The sequence below is a fragment of the Epinephelus fuscoguttatus genome, linkage group LG14, assembly GCF_011397635.1.
Source record: "Epinephelus fuscoguttatus linkage group LG14, E.fuscoguttatus.final_Chr_v1".
NCBI lineage: Eukaryota > Metazoa > Chordata > Actinopteri > Perciformes > Serranidae > Epinephelus > Epinephelus fuscoguttatus.
This window is the reverse complement of record NC_064765.1, coordinates 11,625,131-11,651,042: the sequence shown is the minus strand read 5'-3', so window position 1 is coordinate 11,651,042 and position 25,912 is coordinate 11,625,131. Positions and strand designations below refer to the sequence as shown.

Here is a 25,912-nt window from a genome sequence, read left to right as displayed (position 1 = left end):
TGGTTGGCTTAGTGTCACTAGAAATGAGGAAAAGGGCTAGTTGTCTGGCAGCCCCACCCAACTCAACTCCGTTCATCTACAATTTGTTACCATAAAATAATATATTAAACTATTTCAAAATATTATACATTAAAGTAAAGTGACATGAAAGTAGCGTAACAACGCAAATGTCAAATTGTGGATTTTACAATCAGAAGCTGGGATGCTAGGCTAGGCTACCATTTTGTAGAATAAGTTTGGCTGTTTTTATTCACCATAACTGGATTTAGATACCTTATTTAGTCAGACACACTTAAATACCGAGATGTTCATTAACATATATTTTAAATATGGGAAACTATGAGAGGATAATGCAAGTCAATTTAGCTTTAGCCAAGGCTAGCAAAAGTTGAGCTACAGCTAGTTGTCGGTTAGCTTTGCTTAGCTAGAAATGGGGGGAAACAGCTGGTCTGTCTTTAGCAGGCTACAGTTTGACTATTTCTTTGGCTATTTCTATTTGCCATTTACTGGATGTAGATACCTTATTTGGTCGGACATATTAAAATACCAAAATATCATTATCATTGATATTAATAGAGAGATCAAGGTACTAACAGGTAGGATGGATGTCTTGCTTACAACTACATTATGGGCTTAAATTTAAGTGCTAACTCTGATACATTCTCCACTTAAACATTTGGGATGACCGCTGAGTTTACATATTAACCTCTGCCTGTTCAATGTCCTGCGGATTCACACAGACTGACTGAGGGGACTCCAGCCAACTAACCACCAGTGTGAGGGTCTGCACGCTGAGCTGCGGTCATGAAATGGTTAACCAAAGATGCAAGAAGTGCGTGAGTCTGTCTGAGCATGTGCTGCTGCTGCTGCTGCTGCAGTGAAGTAAAATGTGTCAATTTCCACCGGACAGCAGAGACACCGTGGAGGAAGGAGAAGCCGGGGACAAGAGCCGAGCTGCAGACTGACACCGCGACATCCTGGACAACCTCCCCGGGTGATGTGTTTGATCCGCCGGCCTGTGTGCTGAGGGAGACACCGCAATCTGAAGGTAAAAAAAAACAACAACACTGCACTGGGGGATGATTCACGTCCGTGTGTCCGCTGGCGCCGACATGTAGCCAACATGTTAGCATGGGTTTTCATGACAACAACATATGTGTGTGCGGAGCTTTTGAATGATAAAATGGGTTGGTTTTATTTATTCACCTAGCTTTATATTATGAATAGCGTCCGGTTATCTTAATGAGTGTTTGCATGCAAGCTGGCAGGTTTACAAGCGTGTTTTTAATTGCGTTGCAAATGAAATGCAGTGTAATTAATGCAAAGTTCATAGCTGCACACAGTGCCATAACACAGGACGCATTCCTCTTCATTCGGCATGTTTTTCATGCACAGTTGGGCTTTTACACCTGTTCAAATATGGATAGGACTGGCGATGTAAGCTCAGAAACAGCACTCTAGCTGCACCCAGCGTGTGTCTTATAGATTTTAATTATGCTTTATATGGTGCAAAAGTATTTCCAAGTCCCCTTCATGACAGTATAGGGTGCTTTTTTGATTATTTGTAGAGGATAACCATACCGCACTGCTCAGTGGGAAGGAGGCGTGATGCTGCAGCGGAGTCCCAGCAGCCGGGCCTGCGCATTGGCCCGTAGTTTCCAGGGACAAAATAAGATGACTTTGGCCATCTAGCGTAATTACAACCAGTGGAGTTTTATCTACAGAGCTGATCCATTCCTGTCATGATATCATTTCATGGTCACATTTATGGATGGCTGTGTGTTGGATTGCCATAATCCCTCATTGATACCATATAAGGCCTGCAGTTCACTATCATTTGGGGTGAGATAATCCCTGCTACTGCTGTTGCTGCTGCCTTGGTAGCCTATATTCCCCCTCAGCTTTACACTGACTGTATTGACATTTTTGACCTATTTATAACCCACGCACCAGGCTTCACAGGGAGGATTCCCAAAAGCACCCCATGACTTTAAAAAAACAATCAGCCCACCTCAGCTGCGTGGACACTTGGTCTAAGTTACGTGGTATTAAGTACCAGCATGTCATAATGCACTCATGCAGGTTTTTCAGTTCCTGTTTCTTATTCTAAGAGACCATATAGGGTATGTTGGAATGCCCATTTGTACGGCAGGTTTGAGGCACATAAAAGGTCAGTGTTGAAGCAGAGGAAAGTTTCCACACCATAATGTTCCTGTGTGTGAGTAAGGATACAGTAGAGGTGGAAATCACTTTGCTGATGAGAATAATTTTGTTCAGCTTAAAAATTCATAGCCACTGACTGCAGTTGCGTCTCCTCATCATCACTGTTTGATTTCAGTATGTACATCAGTTAATGAACGCAGCACCATATATCACACCTTACCCCAGACTGCTTCTTGTCCAAGCTGTCAGGTTCAGTTCAGTACAAACTAACCTATAAAAGCACTGTTTATATACTAATTTTTTTGAGTGTCAGTTCAAATATTTGCTTACATGTGCTTAAGACCTCGTGGGACTGGACAAATAGGAAATGAAGGTGCACAAATAGTCGTTGAGGGGAAGATGTTACTTTCCCAAATCAAATTTCTCCTGTGTGTGTGAGGGAATTTTAAACCAAAAAAAAAGACAAAACTTAATTTCTGTACAGCTGAACTCCAACATAGGTCCAAAATGCTCCACAATTAAATTAATAAAAGCAAGCAAAGCAAGTGAGCATAATCATGTAAAGCCCTATTTGTATGGGACTAGTATTACTTGAGGGACCTTTGGTAACTTGTATTTATTGCAGAGGCTGTCAATAAACTTCTAGGCATGTCCGTAATCTATCATATTTCGCCAAATACATAGGTCAGTGATAATATTAGTCCTATACAAATTGGCATTTTGTCGTTTTCTTGTTCTGCAAGGTTTTTTGTTTCCTCTGCGCCTTTTTTTCTGCCTCTATTCCAGTCAAGAATTATGAAGGCTGCTGGCAGATATAAGTGAAAGTTTTGACTGTATTTGGGTGCAAATTCAGGAGGAGGAGGATGCTCATCTTGCCACACAGCATGGAAACCCATTCGCAGATATCATCTTTCGAAATATCGCTCTTCTGATGGATTTGAGTTTCCTCGTTCTGCGAATGGATCTCCATGCTGTGCAGTAAGATGAGCCTCCTGCACCCAAAGTGCTGTTAAAACTTTCATTTATAATTGCCAACGCAGCCTTCGTAGTTCTGGACAAGGAAGGAGGCAGAAAAGAGGTGCAGAGGAAACAAACTTAAAAGACTCCAAATTACTGAGATGCCGATATGCACAGACTAATATGATCACATAACCTCCTCGTTTGTCGTCGTTGAGTGGAAGAAATTACTTTCCCAAATCAAATTTCTCCAGTGTACGTGAGGGAATTTTAAACCAAGAAGCAAAAATGACAAAACTTTATTTCTGTACAGCTGCACGTTCGCAAAATGCTTATTTATTTATTTATTTATTTATTTATTTACCTTTATTTAACCAGGTGAGTCAGTTGTGAACAGTTTCTCATTTACAATGACAACCTGGGCAAGAGGCAGCACAGAGAGTCAGACACATTCAATCACAGTGCTCCACAATAAAATTAATAAAAGCAAGCAAAGCAAGCTAGCACAATTGTATAAAGCCCTATTTGCACAGGATTAGTATTACTAGCTATTACCAGTTTGCACAGACTCATTGTTTGGCGAAATATTGTTAATAATTTGTGGAAGAATTTCGACTTGACAATTAAAGACATGGCAGCTTTGAATGGGATTAACATCTCACATGACCTCAGCAATTATTACAAATGACCCGTGGTCCCCAGGTAGTACTAGTCCTGTGTGAAGAGGACTAAAGTTAAGTTTTAAATAACAATAAACTAGCAAAGAAATTACTCCCCAACTGATGCCATGTTATTGGCATGCACATTTATGTGTATATTAACTAATAATTGCCAGGAAATTGCAATTAGGAAATGCGACCGATATGTTTGAAGTAGTTTGGGGATGGAGTCAACATTACATTTTTCGCTGAGAGGACTTGCAAGTTTATGTTTTCACTGAAGACTATTCTTTCTCTGTACATATGTTGTCACAATTTGTTAATAACCAAATTTAGGGGTTCCTTTTACTGTAAAAGATGAGTTTATGTGGGAAAAAAAGAAAATTGGCTTCTATATTGTTGTTTTTTAACCCACAAATATCAATATCGGCCTGAAAAAGCCAGTATCAGTCGGAATCCACGTAAAAAAAGACTTTTGGGTGATGCAGTTGTACAATGTGAGTTTTGTGTTTGCTTCAGTAGAGGTCTCTGTATCTTTGGGCCAACCCACAAAAACACCACAAACAACAGTATGCTAAATATCTCACTTTGTTAAAAGCAGATGACAGATCAGCTCAAACCCTCTATTGTCTTTCAAAGATTGTTGTCCCTTAAACCTTCACAGAGCAGCCAGCATCAATTATGCATTGTCAACGATTGATTATAAAGCTTCTTTGTCTGATAACAGATTAACATGCGCATGCATCCCTCCATTAGAGGCATTACTCTCCACGGCACCATGATGACCATGTCAGTAAATCTCCTGCTTTCTCTGTAGCTGCTCCAAGATTTCTAATCTATGGGGCATGACCCACATGCTATTCAGGACAGAGGGCTTAGCTCCCATGTCTTAGGGTCTTTCATTAAACTGCAAAGAGCTCAAGAGCTGTAATGAGTGTATGGGGGAGTGAAAGAGGCAGAAGAGGAGATACTTTTAGAGAGGGTTTGAACCCTGTTTAAAGGTAATTTTGTGGATGTTTATTGGGTGATAAAGAGACAAACAGAAAGGCAGAAAGACAGGAGGTTACAGAGAAGACAAGATACATCAGAAGACCCCCCCCTCAGCAGATTAAATAACCCAACAGAATAGATTAAAAGTCATCTGATTGCAACACAGTGAGCATCCAGCTGGACTTTGCACCATCAATGTGAATGTCAAAATGACAGGGAGAGGTTTTGTTGCAACATCAGCTGAAAGTGACAGCTTAAGCAGCATGCCTCATCAGAACTGTGTGTCGAATAGTCAAATAGTTATGGAACCCCCCCTCTCCCCCACTGTCCCAACACCTAATAATGCGGATATAAAGTGTCCTAGGAATGACTCCTAAAACTCGGAGATGAGGTAGCATTTCTGCACATCCGAGTCCCTTATCTTGAGGTCAATGAGTTTTTTGAATGTGTCTTTGGTTAGATGGCTGAAGTAAGGTCTGTGGTTAACGCAAGTTCAAGAGACTTTAACTTTTTATTTTATGTCATAAAATATGAAAGTAAAAACCCCACTTGCAAATTTTGAAGCCTTTAAAAGAGGCAGTTGCTAATAGGTGGCTAAATGAGACTACGGAATGGCATCACGCCGAAAACAGCTTTACAGCCTCATTGTAGAAGGGATGTGAAGTCATGCGATCATGGTGTAGTTCGTTGATTGACGTTAGCTTTTTACTTCTGTTGATTGCATTTACACTTCTTTGTTGCTGAACAAAATGTGTAAGTATCAGAAAGGTTTGTTTGCCACAGAGTTTATTTTCTGTAATAATCCAAAATCCAATGGAAAAATCCCACTGGCTTTTTGACCAGAGAACCAGGGTGATGCTAACTTCCGCGTTCGTTGACCTACAGAAGAACGTAGTTTCTGGAGCACTCTATCGGCTGATACTGAGTTCATGTGAGAAATCAGTTTTTCTTTGTATAACTCACCGTGATTTTCTTATCTTTCATTCATGTATCAAGAAACTCACACACTTTTTAGTTATGTTTTTGTATTTGTTAGTTTCTATACTTTGATCTAAAAGTATTTTTTATGGTTTAAATAATTGTATATAACAATAGAGATATGTCTACATATAATACTTAAAATTCACTTGAGAAGTTTTTCATAAATAAATAACTAGAGGGTAATTAGCACTGAGCAATACTGACGTATTGTCAAATATTGTGACAAACACTTTTTTCTTTCTTTTCCCCCCTTCTTGTTTCATTCTTGTTTTGATTACATGGTCTTAATCTTAAAGCCCTGGGCTACTTAAAAAAAACTGTGTTCTGATACCAATGTCTACAATAACATTTTGGCCTATAACTGATATCAATGTTAACTGATACTGATGTTTTTGTTGTTGATATATGTGCCATGGAAACAAAGAAACATTCATTATTTTAAAATATACTGAACTGCTTTTAGGTCATTCAGCATTACACTATCACAATGAGCACATATACAAACAGTAACTTTATGAAACAACCCTCAACACAACCTTCTTTAAAACATCTTAATATTTTATAATGACCGATATCTCAACATCCTGGAACGCTTTAAGACAATCATATAATTTGAATGTAACACAGCCTTAAATACGTGTACAAGGCCATTTTCAACATGACTTTCACCATGGCAATTACCCAAGCCTAGCAGATTTTCCTGTTATGTTATTGCATATTTCTTCTCTGCTCTGTTGCGTTTTGTCTGTTTTTGTAACACCATTGACTCAGTACAGCGTCTCTTTGACACCTGCTCTGCTTTTAATAACGTTAGTAACCTGATGCCAACCACTTATATTGGATTAGCAACACGACATTTCTTTTTAAAGGGTAATATAAAAACTTACACATCATCTATACAACATTAAGGACAAAGGGTTGTGAATCTCAGGGAACAGATCAATAGAGTCTTTTGGATATGAACCGCTCAGAGTCCAGCTCCAGCCATTCTGTGTACATAGAGCCCTCCTCCCCCACTACTCTACTTGTTTTGTTCAGGCTTTCACCTTGCGGATATAGAAAAGATGCCTACTATAAAGTTATATGAGGCTCTGTAGGCTGTGCTGCGTCCAGGCTTTTAGTCTCAGCTCTCATGGCGTCTCTCCAGCTCTATCAGAAGTGTACTTGTTTGTGATACTCAGATACTTTATGTGTCTCAGGGGGCATATCTGGATTTAGGGGGGGTGGAGAGAGGAGAGTGTGTTAGTTTGAAACCTGGCAATGGCTGAGAGTGCAGTTAGGGAAGTGGAATCATCATCATCATTATCAAGTCCTTTGTCCGTCACAGGTATGTGAAATATGTGAATAGTTTTTAACTATCTGTGAACAGTGTAGTCATTGCTGGTTAGCATAATGCAGCTGAACATCTTTCTGTCAGTCCCACTTTGGTAGTTATTGTCTGTCATGGTCCTCTTATGTTCTTGGTTTAAGTTTTTAAAATTTTCCTTTAAGTTATTCCCATAGCTACCACTAAATCTGCTATAGCCTATGGCGAGATTTAAACTTCCGCATTGAATTGACGCTGTACCTTTGCCGTAGGCTCTGCGTCGTTGTAGAGCCTACGCAGTCGCCTGACGTGCACCTCCCCAGAAATGTAACTACACATCGCAGGGACGCAGACCTCCTGTCTATTTTTGTAGGCTGAAACCATTTTCCTCAGTGGAAACAACACTTTTATTTACTTTAATTTCACAGATAAGAAACAATAAACTGTGAAGACAATAAAGCCTCCACAAAAATAGCATTTATTGGTAGAAAGTCAGTTGACAAAGCATGAAGACTGGCAAAGTCTATACTATTAGTAAGCTCTAGTCATGGATAATTAGGTAAAACACAGGGCTATCACCTTGGTGGCCAGGGTTTGATTCCCGTGTCAGTCAGCATTCATTTATTATTTGGTCATATATGTAGTACTAAGATGTTGCTAGGACACTCAGGTAGGACACCCAGCTGACAGCCAGTCAATGCCAGGGATGTCAGCACAGTTTTAATTTTGGAACAAGATGTCTTGACTTGACATTGAAACAATAGCCTTGTAAAGTCTCAGTGTTTGCTTGATAGCCGGACAAAACAAAACATTTAAAGACTCCGTGATGGCTGTTTTTCACAATTTTCTGATACTTTATAGACCAACTGATAAGTTGTTTAATTGTGAGATAATTGTCACGTTTACTCATGAGAGGGATCTGATTCAAGTCCTTAAAATTTTATTGTATTGCAAAAAAGTGTGTGTGACATAGGAAAGATGTGGAGCTGTACGACTGTTCACCTTCAACGGCATTGTTACTGTAGATTAGGAACAGGGAGGGTAAGGGTTTAAGAAATTAAGTACAGGGTTCCTATGCAAGTATGGAAAAGTATGGAAATAAATTTGATTAAAAAGTATGGAAAATGAAAAATAAAGTATGTAAGTAAATAAAATATTTATGTTTCCAGACTAATATCACTGTTCTAAAATTCTGTTTTCTAAAATAGAAAATTAGGTATTTCCAAAAATAATTTAATCAATGTGGATTGTGTTTTATGCCGGTCCAAGCACAGTTTGTGTGAGAGCAAATGTCTCAGAAAACATATCACCCCTTTTACCTGATTGACAAGTGGTATGTCCAGTCCGTTGCCCCATGAACCTCCTCCAGCCCCCCAGGTATCAAGTTTCACTCCAACACTGCACCTTCGACAAGAAGACAAGTTTCACGTGGTTCACAATGGGTAGATGCAAGTTTTTGGATGGATGGTTTGACAATACCGTATAGAAATACTGGTTGGCCAAGGATTCCCAATTCACACACAGAGCTAGATGCAAGCTTTGTGTGAAATCTTTTGACATCGCCAGCATGGAGGAGAAGGTGATTCTGAGCCACATGAAAGGAAAAAACACCGACGTCTTGTTACTGCATCGCTTCCACCCAGAGTCCCAACCTTTTTGCCTCAGCCCAGACATTGAACTTACCTGAGTTTTTATTTGCATGCCATTATGGTACTTGGCTACAATCACTTATTAAGAATAATTAAATATAGTGTGAAATATGATGCACAGATATATTTACTCAGATGTCGCATATTCTCTGGAAAAAAAAACAAAAAACAAAAAACGCAGAGAAGTCTGGAAATTAGGGTATGGAAAAGTATGGAATTTTGAAATTCCAAATGTGTAGGAACCCTGTAAGTAGATGTCAATCACATTCCTTGGAAATATAAAGAAAGTAATGTAAACAAATTCAAACACACACCTCCTACTATAATATGGAAATAAAAGAAAACAGGGATTTTGATGTAAAAATACTTGAAAAAATACAGATTCTTTTTGATCACATATTTAATATATTTAAGGAGAAATAAATGAATAATGGGCGGCACGGTGATGTGGTGGTTAGCACTGTCGCCTCACAGCAAGAGGGTTGCCGGTTCGATCCCCGGCGTGGGACCCCTTCTGTGTGGAGTTTGCATGTTCTCCCCGTGTCAGTGTGGGTTCTCTCCGGGCACTCCGGCTTCCTCCCACAGTCCAAAGACATGCAGATTGGGGACTAGGTTAATTGATAACTCTAAATTGTCCGTAGGTGTGAATGTGAGCGTGAATGGTTGTTTGTCTCTATGTGTCAGCCCTGCGATAGTCTGGCGACCTGTCCAGGGTGTACCCTGCCTCTCGCCCAATGTCAGCTGGGATAGGCTCCAGCCCCCCCGCGACCCTCGTGAGGATGAAGCGGTTAGAAGATGAATGAATAAATGAATAACTCTAGAGCTGCAACAATTAATCAATTAGTTGTCAACCATTTAATTAGCCACCAACTCATATGATAATTTATTAATGGGTTTGAGTATTTTTTTAAGAAAAGAAAGTCCAAATTCGCTGATTCCAGCTTCTTAAATGTAAATATTTTCTGCTTTCTTTTCTCCTCTATAACAGTAAACTGTTTATCTTTGGGTTGTGACAATAAAAGACATTTGAGACAGTCATCTTGGGCTTTGGGAAATTCCGATTAACATTTTTCACCATTTTTCAGCATTTTATAGACCAAACAATTAATTGATTTATTGAAAATATAGTTGACAGAATAATTGACAATGAAAATAATCTTTAGTTGCAGCACTAATCAACACAGGGACACCAGATTTGAAATTGGAAAACCATCTCCCCACACACTTCCAACATCAGAACTGGGAAGGCTCCGTTCGACAGTTTTTGTAATTTTACGTAACCGACAATCCGATAAATACTTAATGCAGTGATTGGCCCATTGTGAGAAAGGACAAGAGGTGAGAAAGTGGGCAGGATTTGAATTTCTCCCTAAAGCTCCCTTTTATTATCCACACAGCTACAACCAGGTATTAAGATTTTGATTGCCCCTCGTCCTTCTCTGTGACGTCAAACATTTCGTCCTTCCTTTGAGTGTGACCGTTAGGATCAGTTATAAATGTTTTTGTCCTTAGACGTGGTTGGATGACACTTCCAGCAGACTTGTTTTTTCAAGGATATCTCGGCCATAAGGGGTATTACAACTCTATTTGCTTACGACCAGATGGAGAAGGAGACGTGATGCTGTTTAGGATTAGAGCCAGCTTGCTGTTTCAGGGGTAATTGATCTGTCTTTGCAATTGATCGGGATCAGTTTATTTTGTGCTGCCTTGGAAAGTCCTCCTGCTCCCAACCATCCCCCGATTGACATACACCTCTCGTCAATCGCTCAGTCAATTTGTCATCACACACACAATAAGCAAAGGTGGTCAAGATCAATTAGTGATGACTCAAGACGGCTGTTTTACTATGTGTGCAGCAGTCAGCTTTCAGGTCAGTAGAGCTGCATAGATACATTATTTTTTATTTTTTTAATGTCATTATTTAGCAGTTTTGTCCCTCCTGTCAGCTCGTCAGTATCGTGGCTTATTTAAGTCAGAAAAAATAAGGCACAAAACAAAATTATTAGCCTTAAATCTGCAGTATTTTCACACAGTCAGATGCAACTACAAGTGCAGCTGCTGTTTCCATCACTGCTGATGAAGCGGTGGTGAGGTCACCTTGGTCACTGGCACTTAACCGCATTGGATACTGCTGGTTTCTATACGCCACGCCGCAGCCTCCCAAAGTGACCTTCCAAAAGTCTGCATAGGCCTTGGATCCATGCCACAGCCAGAGCCAAAGAGCTACAGTACATGAACAGGGATTATGGTGTGATGAGAGGTCAGCCGTGGGTTAGGTTTCTGATTTAATCGCAGAGTCAGAGTTCACAGCTGTCAGCGTGCTGCAGTGAAGGCACCTCATTGTTTTTGGTGTTTTTTGTATTCAACCTTGGCCATCTCTCATATTGGTGTTTTCTTTATGCTTGTGTTTGTTTACCTGCTGTCAGAGGAGCGTCTGACTGACAGACCTGTCAGCTTTGTTTTCAGCCTCAATCCAAAGCTTCTTCTCACACACGCTCCCTCCCCTCTATCTCGCTCTTTGCCTTTATGTTTCATTTGAAAACACACTCAGCTGGTGTCTTCCCTCTGTGTCCTCAGACAAACCCCCGGCGCTCCGTGGTTAGACTTTCCTCCCTTTCAGCTCAGACAGCACCCTGCCTGCGTTGTGTCTCCCCGTGGTCATCGGGAGGTTTACAAAGCAGGCAGCTCTGTCACATTCGCCATTCTGATCACCATCACACTGTGATGTCCCGTAGTGGGGTTCAATAGAGTGCGATGGCGAAGCGGGTCGCCGCAGCAAGAGCTGGCAGGAACCTTGCCAATCGATGCACAGGGCCGATGAGAGAGCCGGTGGGTTGGTGGGCGATATCCTACAACAGCTGCAACAACAACAACAGAATCAAATAGCACCCAGTGTGTGAACTGTGTCATGCTGAGGCAACAAGTCAATAGATATGCCAAAATACACACACACAGAAAGGGTAAGTGGGGGCGTCCTGGTGGCTTATGGTTTTAAGACACCAACCATGTAATCACAGCAATGTGGGTTTGAGTCCCGCCAGGGCATTTTTATTGTACGTTATCCCCAGTGTTGGAGAGTAGTTCTTGATTGGGATCCCTTTAAGCTGCCACTATGGTAGCAGCTACTCTTCCTGGGGTCCAAACACAAGGAAACAAACACAAAACAAGACGTATACACTTATAAAAAAAATCTATGGTTAGCTGCATGTAGTTTAATTAACACTTTAACTACAATTTGCAGTAGTTGGGTTGCACTTTAGCTATATTTACATCTCAGTAGCTTTTTCAGTAGTTGACTACTTTGGGTCCTGTAGTTTATGTAGTTAATCACAAATTATATTTTCATGGTATTCTCATGATGGTTTTTTTGACACAATATGGCACAATGCCACAGCATATTGGCCACAGTTGCCATTTAATAACAATCACCCTTTGCTAAATCCGGCTTTGCTAAATCCTGCCCCTGGACACAGACTGGCCAATCATAAGCAGCAGTCATTTCAGATTTCCTTCATTTTCAGGCTGGTTTTGTGGATTTGGAGCTAAATGTTGTGCCTGGGGCACGTCGTGTATTAATGATACTCGTTACCTGGAGAGGTTGGAAAAAGATATACGTTTCTTCCCTGTTCCAAAACCAAAATCAAACCCTGAAAAGTGTAGGGTTAGCTAGCTAGCTACTGAAGATATAGCCTACTGAATGTATACACATGCTGCAGTGAAACAAAGACCGACCCTGGTGTACAGGAACCAGTGAAGGGAAGCAGGGAAACTTTGCTGATATTCAACCAGCTCTGTGTCATCACAGTGTGTGCAGATGAATGTTGTTTGACTTTCCCTGAAGATCCCTGCCCGTCCAGCGGCAGAGGTCCAGGTGCTGGCAGCAGTACATGGGCGAAGCCAAACACCATTCATCTGTACACACTGTGATGCCACACAGCTGGTTCAATATCAGCAAAGTTTCCCTTTATATTCATTGTCTTCTGTGGGGATCAGCAGTGATGTGGTGGTTCACTTTTACACTGTCATCTGTAGCCTATAGTTCGGCTTTAGCTTCTAACTATCTTTGTCTTTTTAACCTGTTGTTGCTGCTGAGTCAGTTTGACATCCTGGATATATCCTTCAAACACACACTGTAGACCCCTCTGTCTGCTTCTCTCTGGAATCACTGTTTCATTTTTCCCAAAATATGATGATATTTCTTCAGGGAGTGCAGTTAGTTACAGTGTGGGCTCCATGCTTACTGTGACAGCTTGACAGACCATCACAAAGGGGCGGGGCTTAGCGAAAGGTCAATTGCTCCCGAGGATTCTCTCCTTAAAATGTCTCTTCTGGCTGTCTCGGTGAGGCTTGGCCTTCCATAGTCTTTAAATCAAACACACCAACACTTGACTCAGTAGCAGCTCAGTTGTACCTTGATGTAACAATATAAGATTCCAGACTCTATCTAAAGGCAAAAATGCCCTAAACTACTTGAAGTAGTGAGGAAAAGAGGGTAGAAAGAGAGGGTAAGCAGCAAAAAAGTTAGGTAATTTTACTAATCACTTGTATAGTAAATTCAGGGCTAAAAATATGTTGCATTTATGTAATACTGTGCAGAATAACACCTCCTTCAGTTCAGCCTCATAATCATTCAGCTTATTCCAATTCCATCATTGCTGGCAGACACAAAGAAAATCTAATCTTAACACCAATACAGTTGATTCATCTAATTAAAAGGAACTTAAACACTATTTGTTCAAGGTTTTACTGAATGAAATGCTACAAAAAAAGGAGCACAAAGCAAGTGACAATTGCTGAGAGTAACATAAACATTGGACTGTCCCAGTAAAGTTTAAATTTAAACCATATATAATAAAGATGGAGGACATGACAGATACCCAAAAATGTAGCCAAGAAGCCAAAACATGACGATCGCCCCTTGGTGGCTGGCTGCAGTGTAGGTCATGAACCTGGCCCTCTCCATGTTAGTGGATGGTGATGGGAGTACAAAGTCAAAGTACACATCAAATAATTTTTTTCCAAAGATGGTTTGTGTCGTTTCAGGTAGTTCTTATCACGCTGCTGTATGCTCAAGCATTCACTTTTCTGATAAGTTTAGTTTTAATTAATTATTTGATGCTATAAAAAGGGGGTTTAACGTCATGATTGACAGCCGTGTTTGCGAGTCGAGTGCCTGCAATCAATGCCACGGATACCAGGAACTTGACACCGCAGCCTCTGGCTGCAAATGATGTCACCAGCATACTATGGCAGCGGCTGTATGTGGGATGTTTTGGGTTCATTTTTGTACAGTGGGAGGAAGTGGAGATACATTGTCCATCTTTATATCATACAGTATACAGTCATGGCTCAAACACAAAATTAGATTACATCACTCTTAAATGCCAATATATCATGGTCACATGAATTCTGATAATGATAATATAAGCACCATAAACGGTTGAGAACATTAAAAGGTTCTGTTTAAGCCTAACATCACTGTTTGTTCGTTTGCTTTAAGATCACATTTCAAACCTCAGTCACGTCTCTAGCTTGCCTCAGTTTCAAGTTTCACTTTATTAAAGCATAAATGTGCTAAAAGTGACCATTCATCCACTCTTTAGGGAATCTCAGAAACCTCTTCGCTCTTTTTACAACACGCTCTCTTCCTGTTTCGTGACAAACAAATCTGCTGTTGCACAGTAAACAATCAGAGGGATTTCTAGTGTAATCTGAGCGGTTGTGTTGACAGTGTAGAGTGCAGTGTTAAGACCTGGAGAAGCTGCCAGACTTCCCAAGAAGTCATTATGATATCCCATTAGGATGTCTCTGATATACAGATGAGAAGCACTGAGGATATGACTTACTGATTTATGGATATTAAACATTAGTAAAAACAGAAATTTTTACACTCACGAAAAATAGATGTGAGTAGGAGGGAAAGCCTACGCTTTGACAATACCAGCTGTGAGAAGATACTTCTTGCTATATGAAGCTACAGTTCTAAATTTTTAAGTTGACCTAACTTTACCTCTCCTGAAATAGCCATTCATCATGCATGTATATGGAAGATGAGAAGACTAACATAAAGAGAGAGACTGTAAGACTGTTGTTTATATCTATAGGGTGTTTGGCAGGAAGTCGAGTGTTACATGGCTGAATATTGCATTCCAAAATTTTCATCACTAGGAGTTTAGTGGGCATGTGAGTGCTGAGCAAATGGCGTTGTGCAGGTAATAGAAAAAAGACAGGCAAAGGGGAATTGAATTGTGAAATGGGGAGAGAAAAGTGGATGGGGAGAAAGAAGGTGAACGATCCTCGGGTGAGAGATGAAGGGGGGGTAAAAACACCTGGTAGCAAACAGACAGAGTGATTGGGTCTATCTATCAACAGCAGCACTTTGATGCAGACCCTTTAGTGATGAGGAGATTAATACCTTATATCTGTCTGTTACGCATTAGGCAACAACCAGCCACCAGTTAGCTTAGCTTAGCATAAAGACTGGAAACAAGGGGGCACATCTAGCCGGGATCTGTCCAAATGCAACAAATTCCACCTTCCAAATTCCAGTAAAAATTTACTTGGGAGTCATGTGCCAAACTATTTTTTGGACGGACACAGTGACTTCCTGAAGTCTTGTTGTCATTGTTTTTGTGTGGATTAAGCCGGGCATACACTGTATGATCTATGACTGTATGAGCCCATTATAGAAATGTTTTTAATCCCAACTCTCACTCAGCAAGGAAATATTCTGTGATGTAAAGCTAAAGCTCAAATTTTTGGAGTGCTCACACTGCATGGTCTAATCCTCAAGCCACGACCACGACGCTGAAATTTGGTCCGACTCTAAATTGAGTGGTGCGTCTCACAAATTGGGTCAGAAATGGGCTCAAATCTTCCAGTGTATGCCCAGTTTTAAACACATATAATATATAATATAGCACAGTGGTGGTGCAGTAGCTAGCATTGTCGCCTCACAGCAAGAGGGTTTCTGGTTCAAAGCCTGGGGGGGGTTCGAACCACATCGAACCTTCTGTGCGGTCTTCGCATGTTCTACCTCTATCAGCGTGGATTTTCTCAGGGTACTCCAGCTTCCTCCCAGAATCCAAAGACATGCGGGTTAACTGGTGACTTTTAATTGCCTGTAGGTGTGAATGTGAGCGCAAATGGTTCTCACCCAGTGTCAGCTGGGATAGGCTCCAGCACCCTAGTGACTCCTAACGGGATAGGCAGTTACAGAAAATGAATGAATTAATGAATGAATAACTGAGCTTTTGAGGTGCTACCTGGTGGATCTTATCACCTTCTGACAAAGCTAGACTAGCTGTTTCTGGTCTTCATGCTAAGCTAAGCTAATGCATATCAATCTTCTCGTCCAACTCAGCAAATGAGCACATTCCCCAAAAGGGTGATGCTTTCAAAGTTCTTGCATTGATGACTATGTGATTGATGTTTTCCAACACAGAAGTCACAGGGAAAAAGTCAGTTTAGCTTGCTTTACTATATGATATGTAACTAATCCTGTTCTGATATATTCCTGTTCTGATGTAGTCAACCAATTTTACTGAATCTGGTTCTCTCAGCAGGATAAAGCATTATGCTGAAATATTTTGCAAAACAGTGTTTGACCCAGGCGTGCTTGAATAGATGGGAGGAGAGGGAGAGTTTCCCAGGCAGGCAGTGAAAAGATGGTATAAGGGGTTTAGGGAGGTCACTTGGTCCATTGCTGTGGCCCAGTTCCTCACATGAAACCCTTGTTCCTTGTTTTGGGAGAAATGTGCTAATCCCCATGGGCCCACTCTGGGCCCCAGCCAGCCTTTGAAGACAAAAAGAGCCAAAAAATCGGCTTTTGTTCTTCAAACAAGCTTTTGTACTCCTAACCTCTCCGTGAGCTTGTATTTTACAGAGCAGTTATGATCCATTGTATAATGGTTGCTGTTATGACACAGCTTCCTCTGGATGTATTGTATAGTAGATGATATACACACAGTGGCCTTCTCAAACCATGTGGTCTCTGAGCTCCTCGGTATGATGCCGTTTGCCTTCAGTGTTTTTTATTAGACATGCGGCGTGATAAATAGAGGAAGGATCCAACCCTGCGTGGGCCTCCTGACACCTGATACCAAAGCCTGTGTGCGTCAAGCTGCGGGATTTGGAAAAAGAGCACATGATGTAGGCAGTCAGATGATAAAGCTATACCTTACATAAGAGACCCTTTCAGTCAGTCAGTAAATAGCATCAAGTGAGGGAAGGCCGTGGAGTTAAAGTGCTCTGAAGCCCTGCTGTCTCTAATTTCATCTTTCTGATGTCCGTCAAGTTTTTCATTGCCTTGTCCTTCATTGAACTTTGGCTTGGCACCATTTGCAATTCAAGTTGTAATCCTTAAGATTTCAGCCCTGGTTGATTTGGGGACACCTGTGGTTCCTGACCGAGTGAAAACACTCATTGAGCAGCTACTTTAGCAGAAGAGCAGCTGGTGCCTATCCTCGAAGAATAAATGAATGAACATTATTTCACCTGAAGACGGAGTGCCTTGTGCTTTTTTTCATGGTTGTCTGCATTAATTTGAGACTTCCCAGATCTTGTTTTTTGTTCTACTACCTGCCTTACCAAAGAGCACCTGTTGGACCAGACATCAGATCCAAGCAGCGCTTCCTTTTCTCATTGTGACTTGTATTGTTTCCAGTGCAGCCAAACAAACACATCGTTTAATACAGAAGCCTGTCAATAATCTGCTTTTTCCATTATGTCAGGAGCAGCAGTGATGATTTCATGCTGTGCACAGTATAAGTAGTTTTCCACACAACAGCAGGACACAGTAAAAGGATTTGGTTACTTGCTGAGGAGTTGGAGGTGTGCAGCCTGTCGCATACAGACCTATTTAAAACTGAGTTGCTGTTAAAAATACAGAAAGTGACATGTCTTGTTTGGTGGTTACATGTTTGATGAATGATCATGATAAGCACTAATAGAGGTGACATACATTGTTTTTCCTGTGGCTTCTACACAATAAAAGTCACCCCATGTTTTGCAAGTTGAATGCTTTTAATGTGAAGCAGCAGCAGTAGGATGTTCAGTTTGAATTATCAGTAATTTAATACAAGTCCAACAGCGAGGCTGATGATCAATGAGGTAAAATACGCTGGATTACATGCTGCAGTGTTTCTTGTGAATCACTCATGTGGAAATGGCAGACTCCGCCACTATGATAAGGCTCTACTGAGTGTAGACAGATTAAATGTTTATTGCCAACTTGGGCTGAGCAATATACCGATATTGTATCAATATCGTAATATGAGACTAGACATAGTTTAAAATTTTGGATATTGCACTATGGTAATGTGTGTTGTCTTTTACTGGTTTTAAAGGCTGGATTATAGAAAAGTGATGTAATTTTCTGAACTGAGATTTTCTGAACTGAAACCAGACTGCTCTTGCTATTTTGTTTTTTGCCGTTACCCATTTAGTCATTATATACATATTACTGATTATTATTTATCACAAATCTCATTGTGTATATATTTTGTGGATGCACTAATAGCCAACCCTACAATACATTGCAACATTGATATCGAGGTATTTGGTTAAAAATATTGTGATACTTGAGGCACCACTGTTATTTATCACTTAATCACTTTCGTGTTTAGATTGTACTGCCTCCCTAGATTACTTTAAAGTAGCCTGGGCAGATTATTTGGGGGTTGCTATTTTGGAAGAGACGTGGACAAAAGCCCAATTACTGGTACATTCTTCCTCAGTTTGTGCTAGACATGGACTTTTGCAATTTAAAGTATTGCATACACTTCTCTTATCAAAAAATATGCTCTGTAAAATGTATCCAAATATTATTTCATGAACTTTAAATTAAGTTGGATGGAGTTGATTTATTGTACCGTGTTGCCTTTGTGCCATTTTTCTTACACCTGTCTTTCGCTCCTCTTCCCTCAGACCTGCAACTCATCATCACAGATAGAACATTTGTGTGATAACAAGAGAAAGGATGGTGACCATGGAAACCCCAGAGGCTCCTGTACCTCTCACGGCGCTGTCACGCTGGTACCTCTACGCCATCCATGGCTACTTCTGCGAGGTCATGTTCACAGCCGCCTGGGAGTTTGTGGTCAACTGCAACTGGAAATTCCCGGGGGTGACCAGCGTGTGGGCGCTCTTCATCTACGGCACCTGCATCCTGATCGTGGAGCGGATGTACCTGAAGCTGCGCGGCCGCTGCCCCGTGCTGCTGCGCTGCATCATTTACACTTTATGGACGTACCTGTGGGAGTTCGGCACGGGGCTGCTGCTGCGCCAGTTCAACGCCTGCCCCTGGGACTACTCTGGGTTCCGCTACAACTTCATGGGACTGATCACGGCCGAGTACGCCGTGCCCTGGTTCTGCGCCTCCTTCATCGTGGAGCGCTTGGTCATCCGCAAAACGCTGCGGCTGCGCTTCCACGAGGGGCCGGAGGACGGTTGGTCAAACCATCGGTTGGATGGCGGGGGCGGAAGAGGGACAGGAGGACCTGTGGGTGGTGGGAGGAGGAGAGAAAGAAGCAGAGGGATGAGAAATGATGCTAACGGCTACCTTAAAGGAGAATGAAGGAAGGAAGAACACAATCTGAAACCAGCCCAATCGCCCTGCTACACCTCCTCTACCCTCCTCAGTCACTTTTCATAAGCAGTCCTCCCCCATTAACTGTTCGGGGGGGAGACACACTGACAGCCATGTACACTGGGCTGGTGTGCAGAGGTGTACAGAGTCAGAACAGCCAGAAAACAAAATCTAACTGAGGCTTCAAACGCCTAAAATCACTCACTGTGCTCTCTACTGACAACAGAGGCACAATAACTCCATGCTGCTGTGTTTGCTGCATCTCATAACACACCCACCCATCTCCATGTGGGGTTGACCTTAAGGAGACCAAGGTCTTGAATGGCCAGGATGACACCTTCAGTATCTCCTGTCCCACAGACTGCACAGACCTCGGGATGATTAAAAAAAACTACTGTTGCAAAGATTAGTGTTATCGTCCTGCGAAGGAACAAATTCAAAAACAATATTTCTGTTTTTCAAGGGCACATCAGTCTATCTGAAAGCAGAAGGCTTGCTGCATACAAATCCTAATAACAAGTAGCTACAGCTGTTCTTTTTAAAATGTACATACTGTCCTTTAGTATTATTCAAAGTACTGTAGTAATGTAGCTACAAAAAGCTCTTTAAGAACATACCGTCCACCCTGAGGCTCTGCGTGTCCGCTTACATCATGAAGAATGTTTTTAGTGAATACCCACAATGCCTGGAAAAAAATGCATGAAAAAGTTGTCTTCCAATATAATATACATTTTTACAAATTCATTTAGCAGTCATTCTGTCCATCAGTCTGCTGCTTGTGTGTGGGGAATGAGAGTAGCTCAGGTAGTGGAGCCGCTCGACCAGTTATCACAGTCGATTGGCGGTCGTCTCCTCCTGACAGCATGTTGAAGTGTCCTTGAGCAAGACACCGAACCCCAAACTGCTCCTGGCGAGCAGGTACACGGCCTTGCATGGCAGCTTCCCCACCATCCGTGTATGAATGGTCGTGTGTGTTGGCTACTGTGAGGGATTTTAAGGCGCTAAATAGATGCAGTCCATTTGCTATAATAGCAGGAGCGCTTTTCTGTTAATGGCAATGATTATGAGTCATGAGCAGCATAAAGCACCAAACCTCTGGCTAATTTTTTTCAGTTTTTCAGAAAAGCTTTTCATGTCTGCATGTCCATTGTGTGCGCTTTAATGTCGTCTCGAATCTGCTGCGGTCACAAAAGCCTCATTTCTTAAATTTCATTCACTGAAAATCAATCAGTCAATTCATACAATTTTCTTGTGAGAAGTTTTTTTTTCCATCACACCAGCTGCCACACGATCAAAGAAGTTTGTCCATTGATAAAGTAGCAATAGTCAAATTTGAGTGACACAGAATGACAAGTGGTTCAGGTGTAACGTCAGGTTTTCAGATTTGAGGATGACTTGTAAAGAACAAACGGTACATTCACAGGTTTTGCCCATTGGAGCGTTTGTTCAAAGTGTTGTTGCTCGTCACGTTTTCATGACCTCTTTCCTTATTTGTGTTACAGTTTGACAAGTGTGTGAAGTGAAGAGCAGGAAATATGCAGCAGATATAATGAAATGATTAAGGAAACCCTCACATTTGCTGCTCATCTCTTTCCAACATTAACGATCTGTGAGTCACAATTGATTTGGTTTCCTTGGTGAATAATGACCTCTGTGGTGTTGCACAAGACTTTGACTGACATCTGATTCAATCCACAAGTGCAACTGTTTAACCGTGATATGATACAAACTAAACTGAATGCTCAATATTAGCACATAATGGAAGTTAGAACAGTTCAGGTAGCATTAGATTAACTGTCACTGGATTCTGAATGGTCTTAACTTCACAGCTACATGGCAACATCCAGACATCTGGTACTCCGAGCAGGTGAAAACATGCTTTTTGCGAATAATCCTCTGGTGTTGTTACTCTTACTGTTGATCCTGACACTTCCTGTGCTCTGTGAGTGAAAAGATCAAGGACTGTGCGCTCACCTTAATGCACACGGGAGCTGACGGTAACGTTTTTAGCTTGAGTCGGTGGATCTGGTGCTACTGCGTGAAACAGTTGGGACACTTCAAGGTACCAGGGGACTCACAAAATACATGAAATGGAAACATGGTTGCTGATTCCTCAGGAGGACCATTCATGTTGTTGACTCTATCACAACATTTTGTGCTGACAATAGCTGAACTTGCACATTTGACAAAAAAAAAAATGCAAAAAACAAATCCATGTTTCCACGACACTACTGGACTATGTAGAGGTGTGACCTTCATCATTGTGGCTGCAATGGCACGCAGTGTTTCCCCCTCACTGTCTCCCCTGTGAGTCTATAGGGTGGATGGCAGGAAGCTGTTCCACATGAGGTAAACTGCTGCCACCTGGTGGATGAATTGATAACTGCAGCTGGAAATGTTTTTTAAAGCTTGGACAAGAACATGAAGGTCACAAATCTGTATTAGGATCAAAAACAGAATGATGTTTTTTTTTGTTTTTATTATTATTATTATCATTATTATTATTATTATTTTATGTCATTCATGAATCAACAGGCTTAAAAGCAATAGAGGCTTCTGACCCAGCAATGATTACCCAGCTCAAGGCCGTTAACTTTTTCTCTTTAAAAAATTTGCTAAACTACATTATGAGAACTGGTATGCAGCTAATGTCTTTATCCAATTCTACTGCTTCGACGAGACAAATCACATGACAACATGCAAAATGAAGTGTATTTGTTCTCTGCAATATGTGAATGAAGGAGTATTAGGTGAGTGTGTATAGTGTGTGTTACAGAGGCTAAATCTCTGTATGTGTATGTGCATGTACAGTATGTTAAAACTGAACTGACTTTCTGGTATTTTTATCTCGAGGCTGCATGTGTCCAAAAGTTTTCAATCTCTCCTCCAAACAGATTTTATCCAAGTGATTATTAGCCCCATGTGCTGTATATTATTTTTTCATTGAAATGTGCAGGTTTTTAGTGAAATGACTGTACTGTATATCACTCACTTTGATTATGTTACATGTATGATTTATCAAACTTTGGGATTAAATGTATTTATTTGATCATAAAACCTGTTTGATTTAGAAAACATTTCTCTTCTGACTGTTAACAAAAGATTTTTCAAAGACCCTTAAATTCATAGGTTGATAAAATATTCCTGCATTTGCATTGTCATTGAATTTGGTACAGACACAATGAATCCTACTGCCTTTGGTGGTTCCCTAAATTTTCCTCTAGCCCAGTGGTTCCCAACTGGTTTGGCCACAAGGTCCAGATTTCTCCTTAGTCATTAGTTCAAGGTCACAGTTTAATACATTCAGCGTTATACTTGTGTTTGACCATGTCTCAAGCTAATTTGCCGTCTCTGTTAAGTAGCTGTTTGTAATTCATTCACTCTACAGCAGGAAACGGCACTTCAAAATAAAAGCTCTGTGCTGGAAATTCACTGTACATAAAAATAACCTGTGTTTTTTTTTTTGTTTTTTTTTTTTTACAAAGTTGGTACATTAGAAAGTCACTTGTGGTTCATTCAGAGTGGACCTGCGACCCACTTTTAGAGCCACTTCTGGACTAGTTGGGAACCACTGCTCTAGCACATTTTCAGGTCAAACATTTAATTTGGTTCAGTCTGGTTTACGACCAAATACCTGCGAAACTATTGTCATACCTATCAGCCTTAGCTGACAACTTTTATCATACTAACATGTTTAGTTAAGATGGTGAACGTGGAACAAGTTTACACCTGTTTAGCACCAGCATGTTAGCACCTTAGCACCTTAGCAATTAGCATGCTGATGTTAGCATTTAGCTCAAAGCAGCATTGTGCTTACAGCCTTACAGAGTTGCTAGCATGACTCTAGTTGCTTAGTGATTTATGCCTTTTAACTTTTAAGAAAATCAAGTTTTCGTATTATTACCCCAATTTTTCCCAGGTGTGCCCTTTCCTCCATCACCACTTACCTACATTTTTTTTTTTTTTTTTTTACATTAAGACACTTTTATATTTGGTACATGCAAATTTTAACCTCTGAAAAAATGATATCACTGAACTGATAGCTATTTTACAATACATTTATATTTATGTTGGAGGGTATCTGCTTTTATGATTAAATTACCAAGCTCTGGTTTGTGGCTCTTGGTTATTAGCTTACATTTGAGTTTTACAAGTAACCATTAGTTTCTCTAAAATATATCTTAAAGAACTTTTAAACTAACTTACGGACTGTTTGGTATTTAGCTATTTTTATTTATTTTGCTATTGGTATTTAAAAAGAGGGAGGTATGTCAAATACTTTTTTAAGCACTAAGGAGGGACTTAATTTTTTTTTTTTTTGTCATAGAGGAGGTTCATACAAGTTTAAATAGTAATAATATATATATATATATATATATTTTTTTTAACATCACTGAAGATGTGTCCAGGTTGCACTACAAGGTGTATCCAAGTACTAAAGAAAACATGCCTTCCAAGACTGGGGGTTTGGAAGAAATGTTTTCTTTAAAAATCAAAATTACAACATTGATCATGGTGAGAAACTGTAAAAACAGAAATTTTCATTGGATTTTCAAATTTCTGACAGTCCTTGGACACAGCATATGGGACTTAGCTTCCATCAGGAAAACAAAAATAAATGAATGAATAAATAAAAATATGAGCTTAAAAGAAGTAATATTTCCTAAAAATCACTTTATTCTACATGTCTATTTAAAATTTGGCCAACAGTAAACTGTTTGTGCTAATTAAGCAGCATGCAGGATGAGTGAAAAAGAGAGCTTTTTTCAACTCCAGGATTACATTCTCAACTTTTGACTTTCAAACATCAAATAGTAAGTTTTAAAATCTTTTAACTAATCTATGGTGTCATTCAGGGAGGCTCAAGGGAAATATTTGTAGCTTTGGGGAGTGTCAAATTAAAAAAAGAGAGTCACTCCAGCCACCTCCTTCCTCTGATAAGTACAGAACAGTTACGAAACTGTTAACCTGTTTGCGAAGTTGCACTTCCGTTTATGACAAGGAATCTATAAAGGTATTTTGTCCTAGTTTTCGTGATGTAGGAATCAAAATAAAGATGGCGGACAACCTGTAAAGTAAGGAATCCTACAAGGCGTTGCCAAGCAACCCTACTCTGTAATCCAAACGGTTAGAAAAGTCTTCAAGGTTTCGATAAATACCATCAGAGAAGCGGTAAGTGTTTTTACAAACGACCTTCTTTGTTTTCTTTTAGAGAAACCGATAGTTAGTTATCTCTGTAAGCAAAATTTATGAGGCACAAACGGCTGGAAATATCTAACCTGCTTTATAGTGAGCTAACATTAGCTTGATAGCTAACACCTGTGGTTGTGGATGAACTGTTGACCCGGTAGCTTCGTTAGTTTGGTAGCTAAGTAACTTAGCATATTACCTGGAGAAATAGACATTAATATTTACAGTTTTAAGAATTTGGCGATGAAAATGAAAAAAAAAAACACTTAACAGCAAAAGTATGGGAGTGGTATTTAATAATAACCAACAAGACATATATGCTAATAAGGCTAATGGCTAAGTGTGTGTCATGGCTAACGGTCATTGTGGCTCTGTGAGGTTGTACTTGAGCTAAATGCTAACCTCAATGTTAGCATGCTAGTGTTATATCATAGATGTACAGTAGTACATAGTGTCAAGCAGGTATGGTTTACTATTGTAACCGGGTTTTAGTGCTTCTTCTGTTTTATATAGGCTATATATTTTTAATGGATTTTTTCACCAAAATAGCGTCTATAAAACGTGACTCAGGGACTCAGAATCACTACCAGATATTATCACTGCACATGACACATCTCTTCAAATTTTATTTAAGTGTGTCTTCTCTTTTATCTAAGTAGTTTAATGGTTGAGCAATGTTTTTCATTTGTTTGTTTGTTTTTTAATAGCTTCCATGTAATGTGAACCAGACTCAAAATGGATACCAGATATTATTGCGACACAAGAGGCACATCCTTGTATTCGATTTTAGCGTTTCTTCTATTTTTTATGAATATATTAATAGTTAAGTATTGTTTTTTTTCAGTAGCTTCCATGTAATGTGAGCCAGTGACTCAAAATCAATACCAGACATTATCAGTACACAGGGCACACCTTCTTATATTGGATTTTAGTGCTTCTTATCTAAATATTTTAGGGAAAAGTAATGCTTTTTATTTGTTTGTTTGTTTTTTAATAGCTTCTGTGTAATGTGAGCCAGGGACACAAAATCAATACCAGATATTGTCACTACACAGGACACATCTTTTTATAATCCATTTCAGTGCTTCTTCTATTTTATCTAAGTATTTTAATGGTTAAGTAATATTTTTAATAGCTTTCATGTAATGTGAACCAGACTCAAAATCGATACCAGATATTATTGCGACACAAGAGACACATCTTTATAATTGATTTAGTGCTTCCACTATTTTATATAAATGTTTTAATGGTTAAAAAATGTTGTTGTTTTTTAAGCAGCTTCCATGTGATGTGAACCAGTTACTCAAAATCAATACCAGATATTACAGCTACACTGGACACACAAGATACACATCTTCATATTGTATTTTAGTGCTACTTCTATCTTATATAAAATATTTTTTATGGAAAATTAATGTTGTTGTTTATT

The 25,912-nt window shown here is 40.0% G+C and overlaps 1 protein-coding gene and 1 long non-coding RNA gene across 3 annotated transcripts in view; both read left to right on the top strand.

Moving 5' to 3' along the window:
• tmem229b (transmembrane protein 229B) lies at positions 1 to 22,468 on the top strand. Its single transcript, XM_049596533.1, has 4 exons — positions 1 to 596; positions 741 to 832; positions 911 to 1,048; positions 18,633 to 22,468. The coding sequence occupies exon 4, from the start codon at positions 18,685 to 18,687 to the stop codon at positions 19,279 to 19,281; it is 597 nt and encodes a 198-aa protein (XP_049452490.1). The 5' UTR covers positions 1 to 596; positions 741 to 832; positions 911 to 1,048; positions 18,633 to 18,684; the 3' UTR covers positions 19,282 to 22,468.
• A 1,788-nt stretch (positions 22,469 to 24,256) lies between these two features.
• The window catches only part of LOC125901121 (uncharacterized), a 214,039-nt gene continuing 212,383 nt past the window's right edge, over positions 24,257 to 25,912 (top strand). For both annotated transcript variants that reach the window (XR_007450937.1, XR_007450936.1), the window contains exon 1: positions 24,257 to 24,465. This is a non-coding gene — a long non-coding RNA (uncharacterized LOC125901121). The remainder of the gene's footprint in view (positions 24,466 to 25,912) is intronic.

Bases quoted from the DNA above. Each gene is read 5' to 3' on its own strand.
- tmem229b (XM_049596533.1), top strand. From the start codon at position 18,685: ATGGTGACCATGGAAACCCCAGAGGCTCCTGTACCTCTCACGGCGCTG.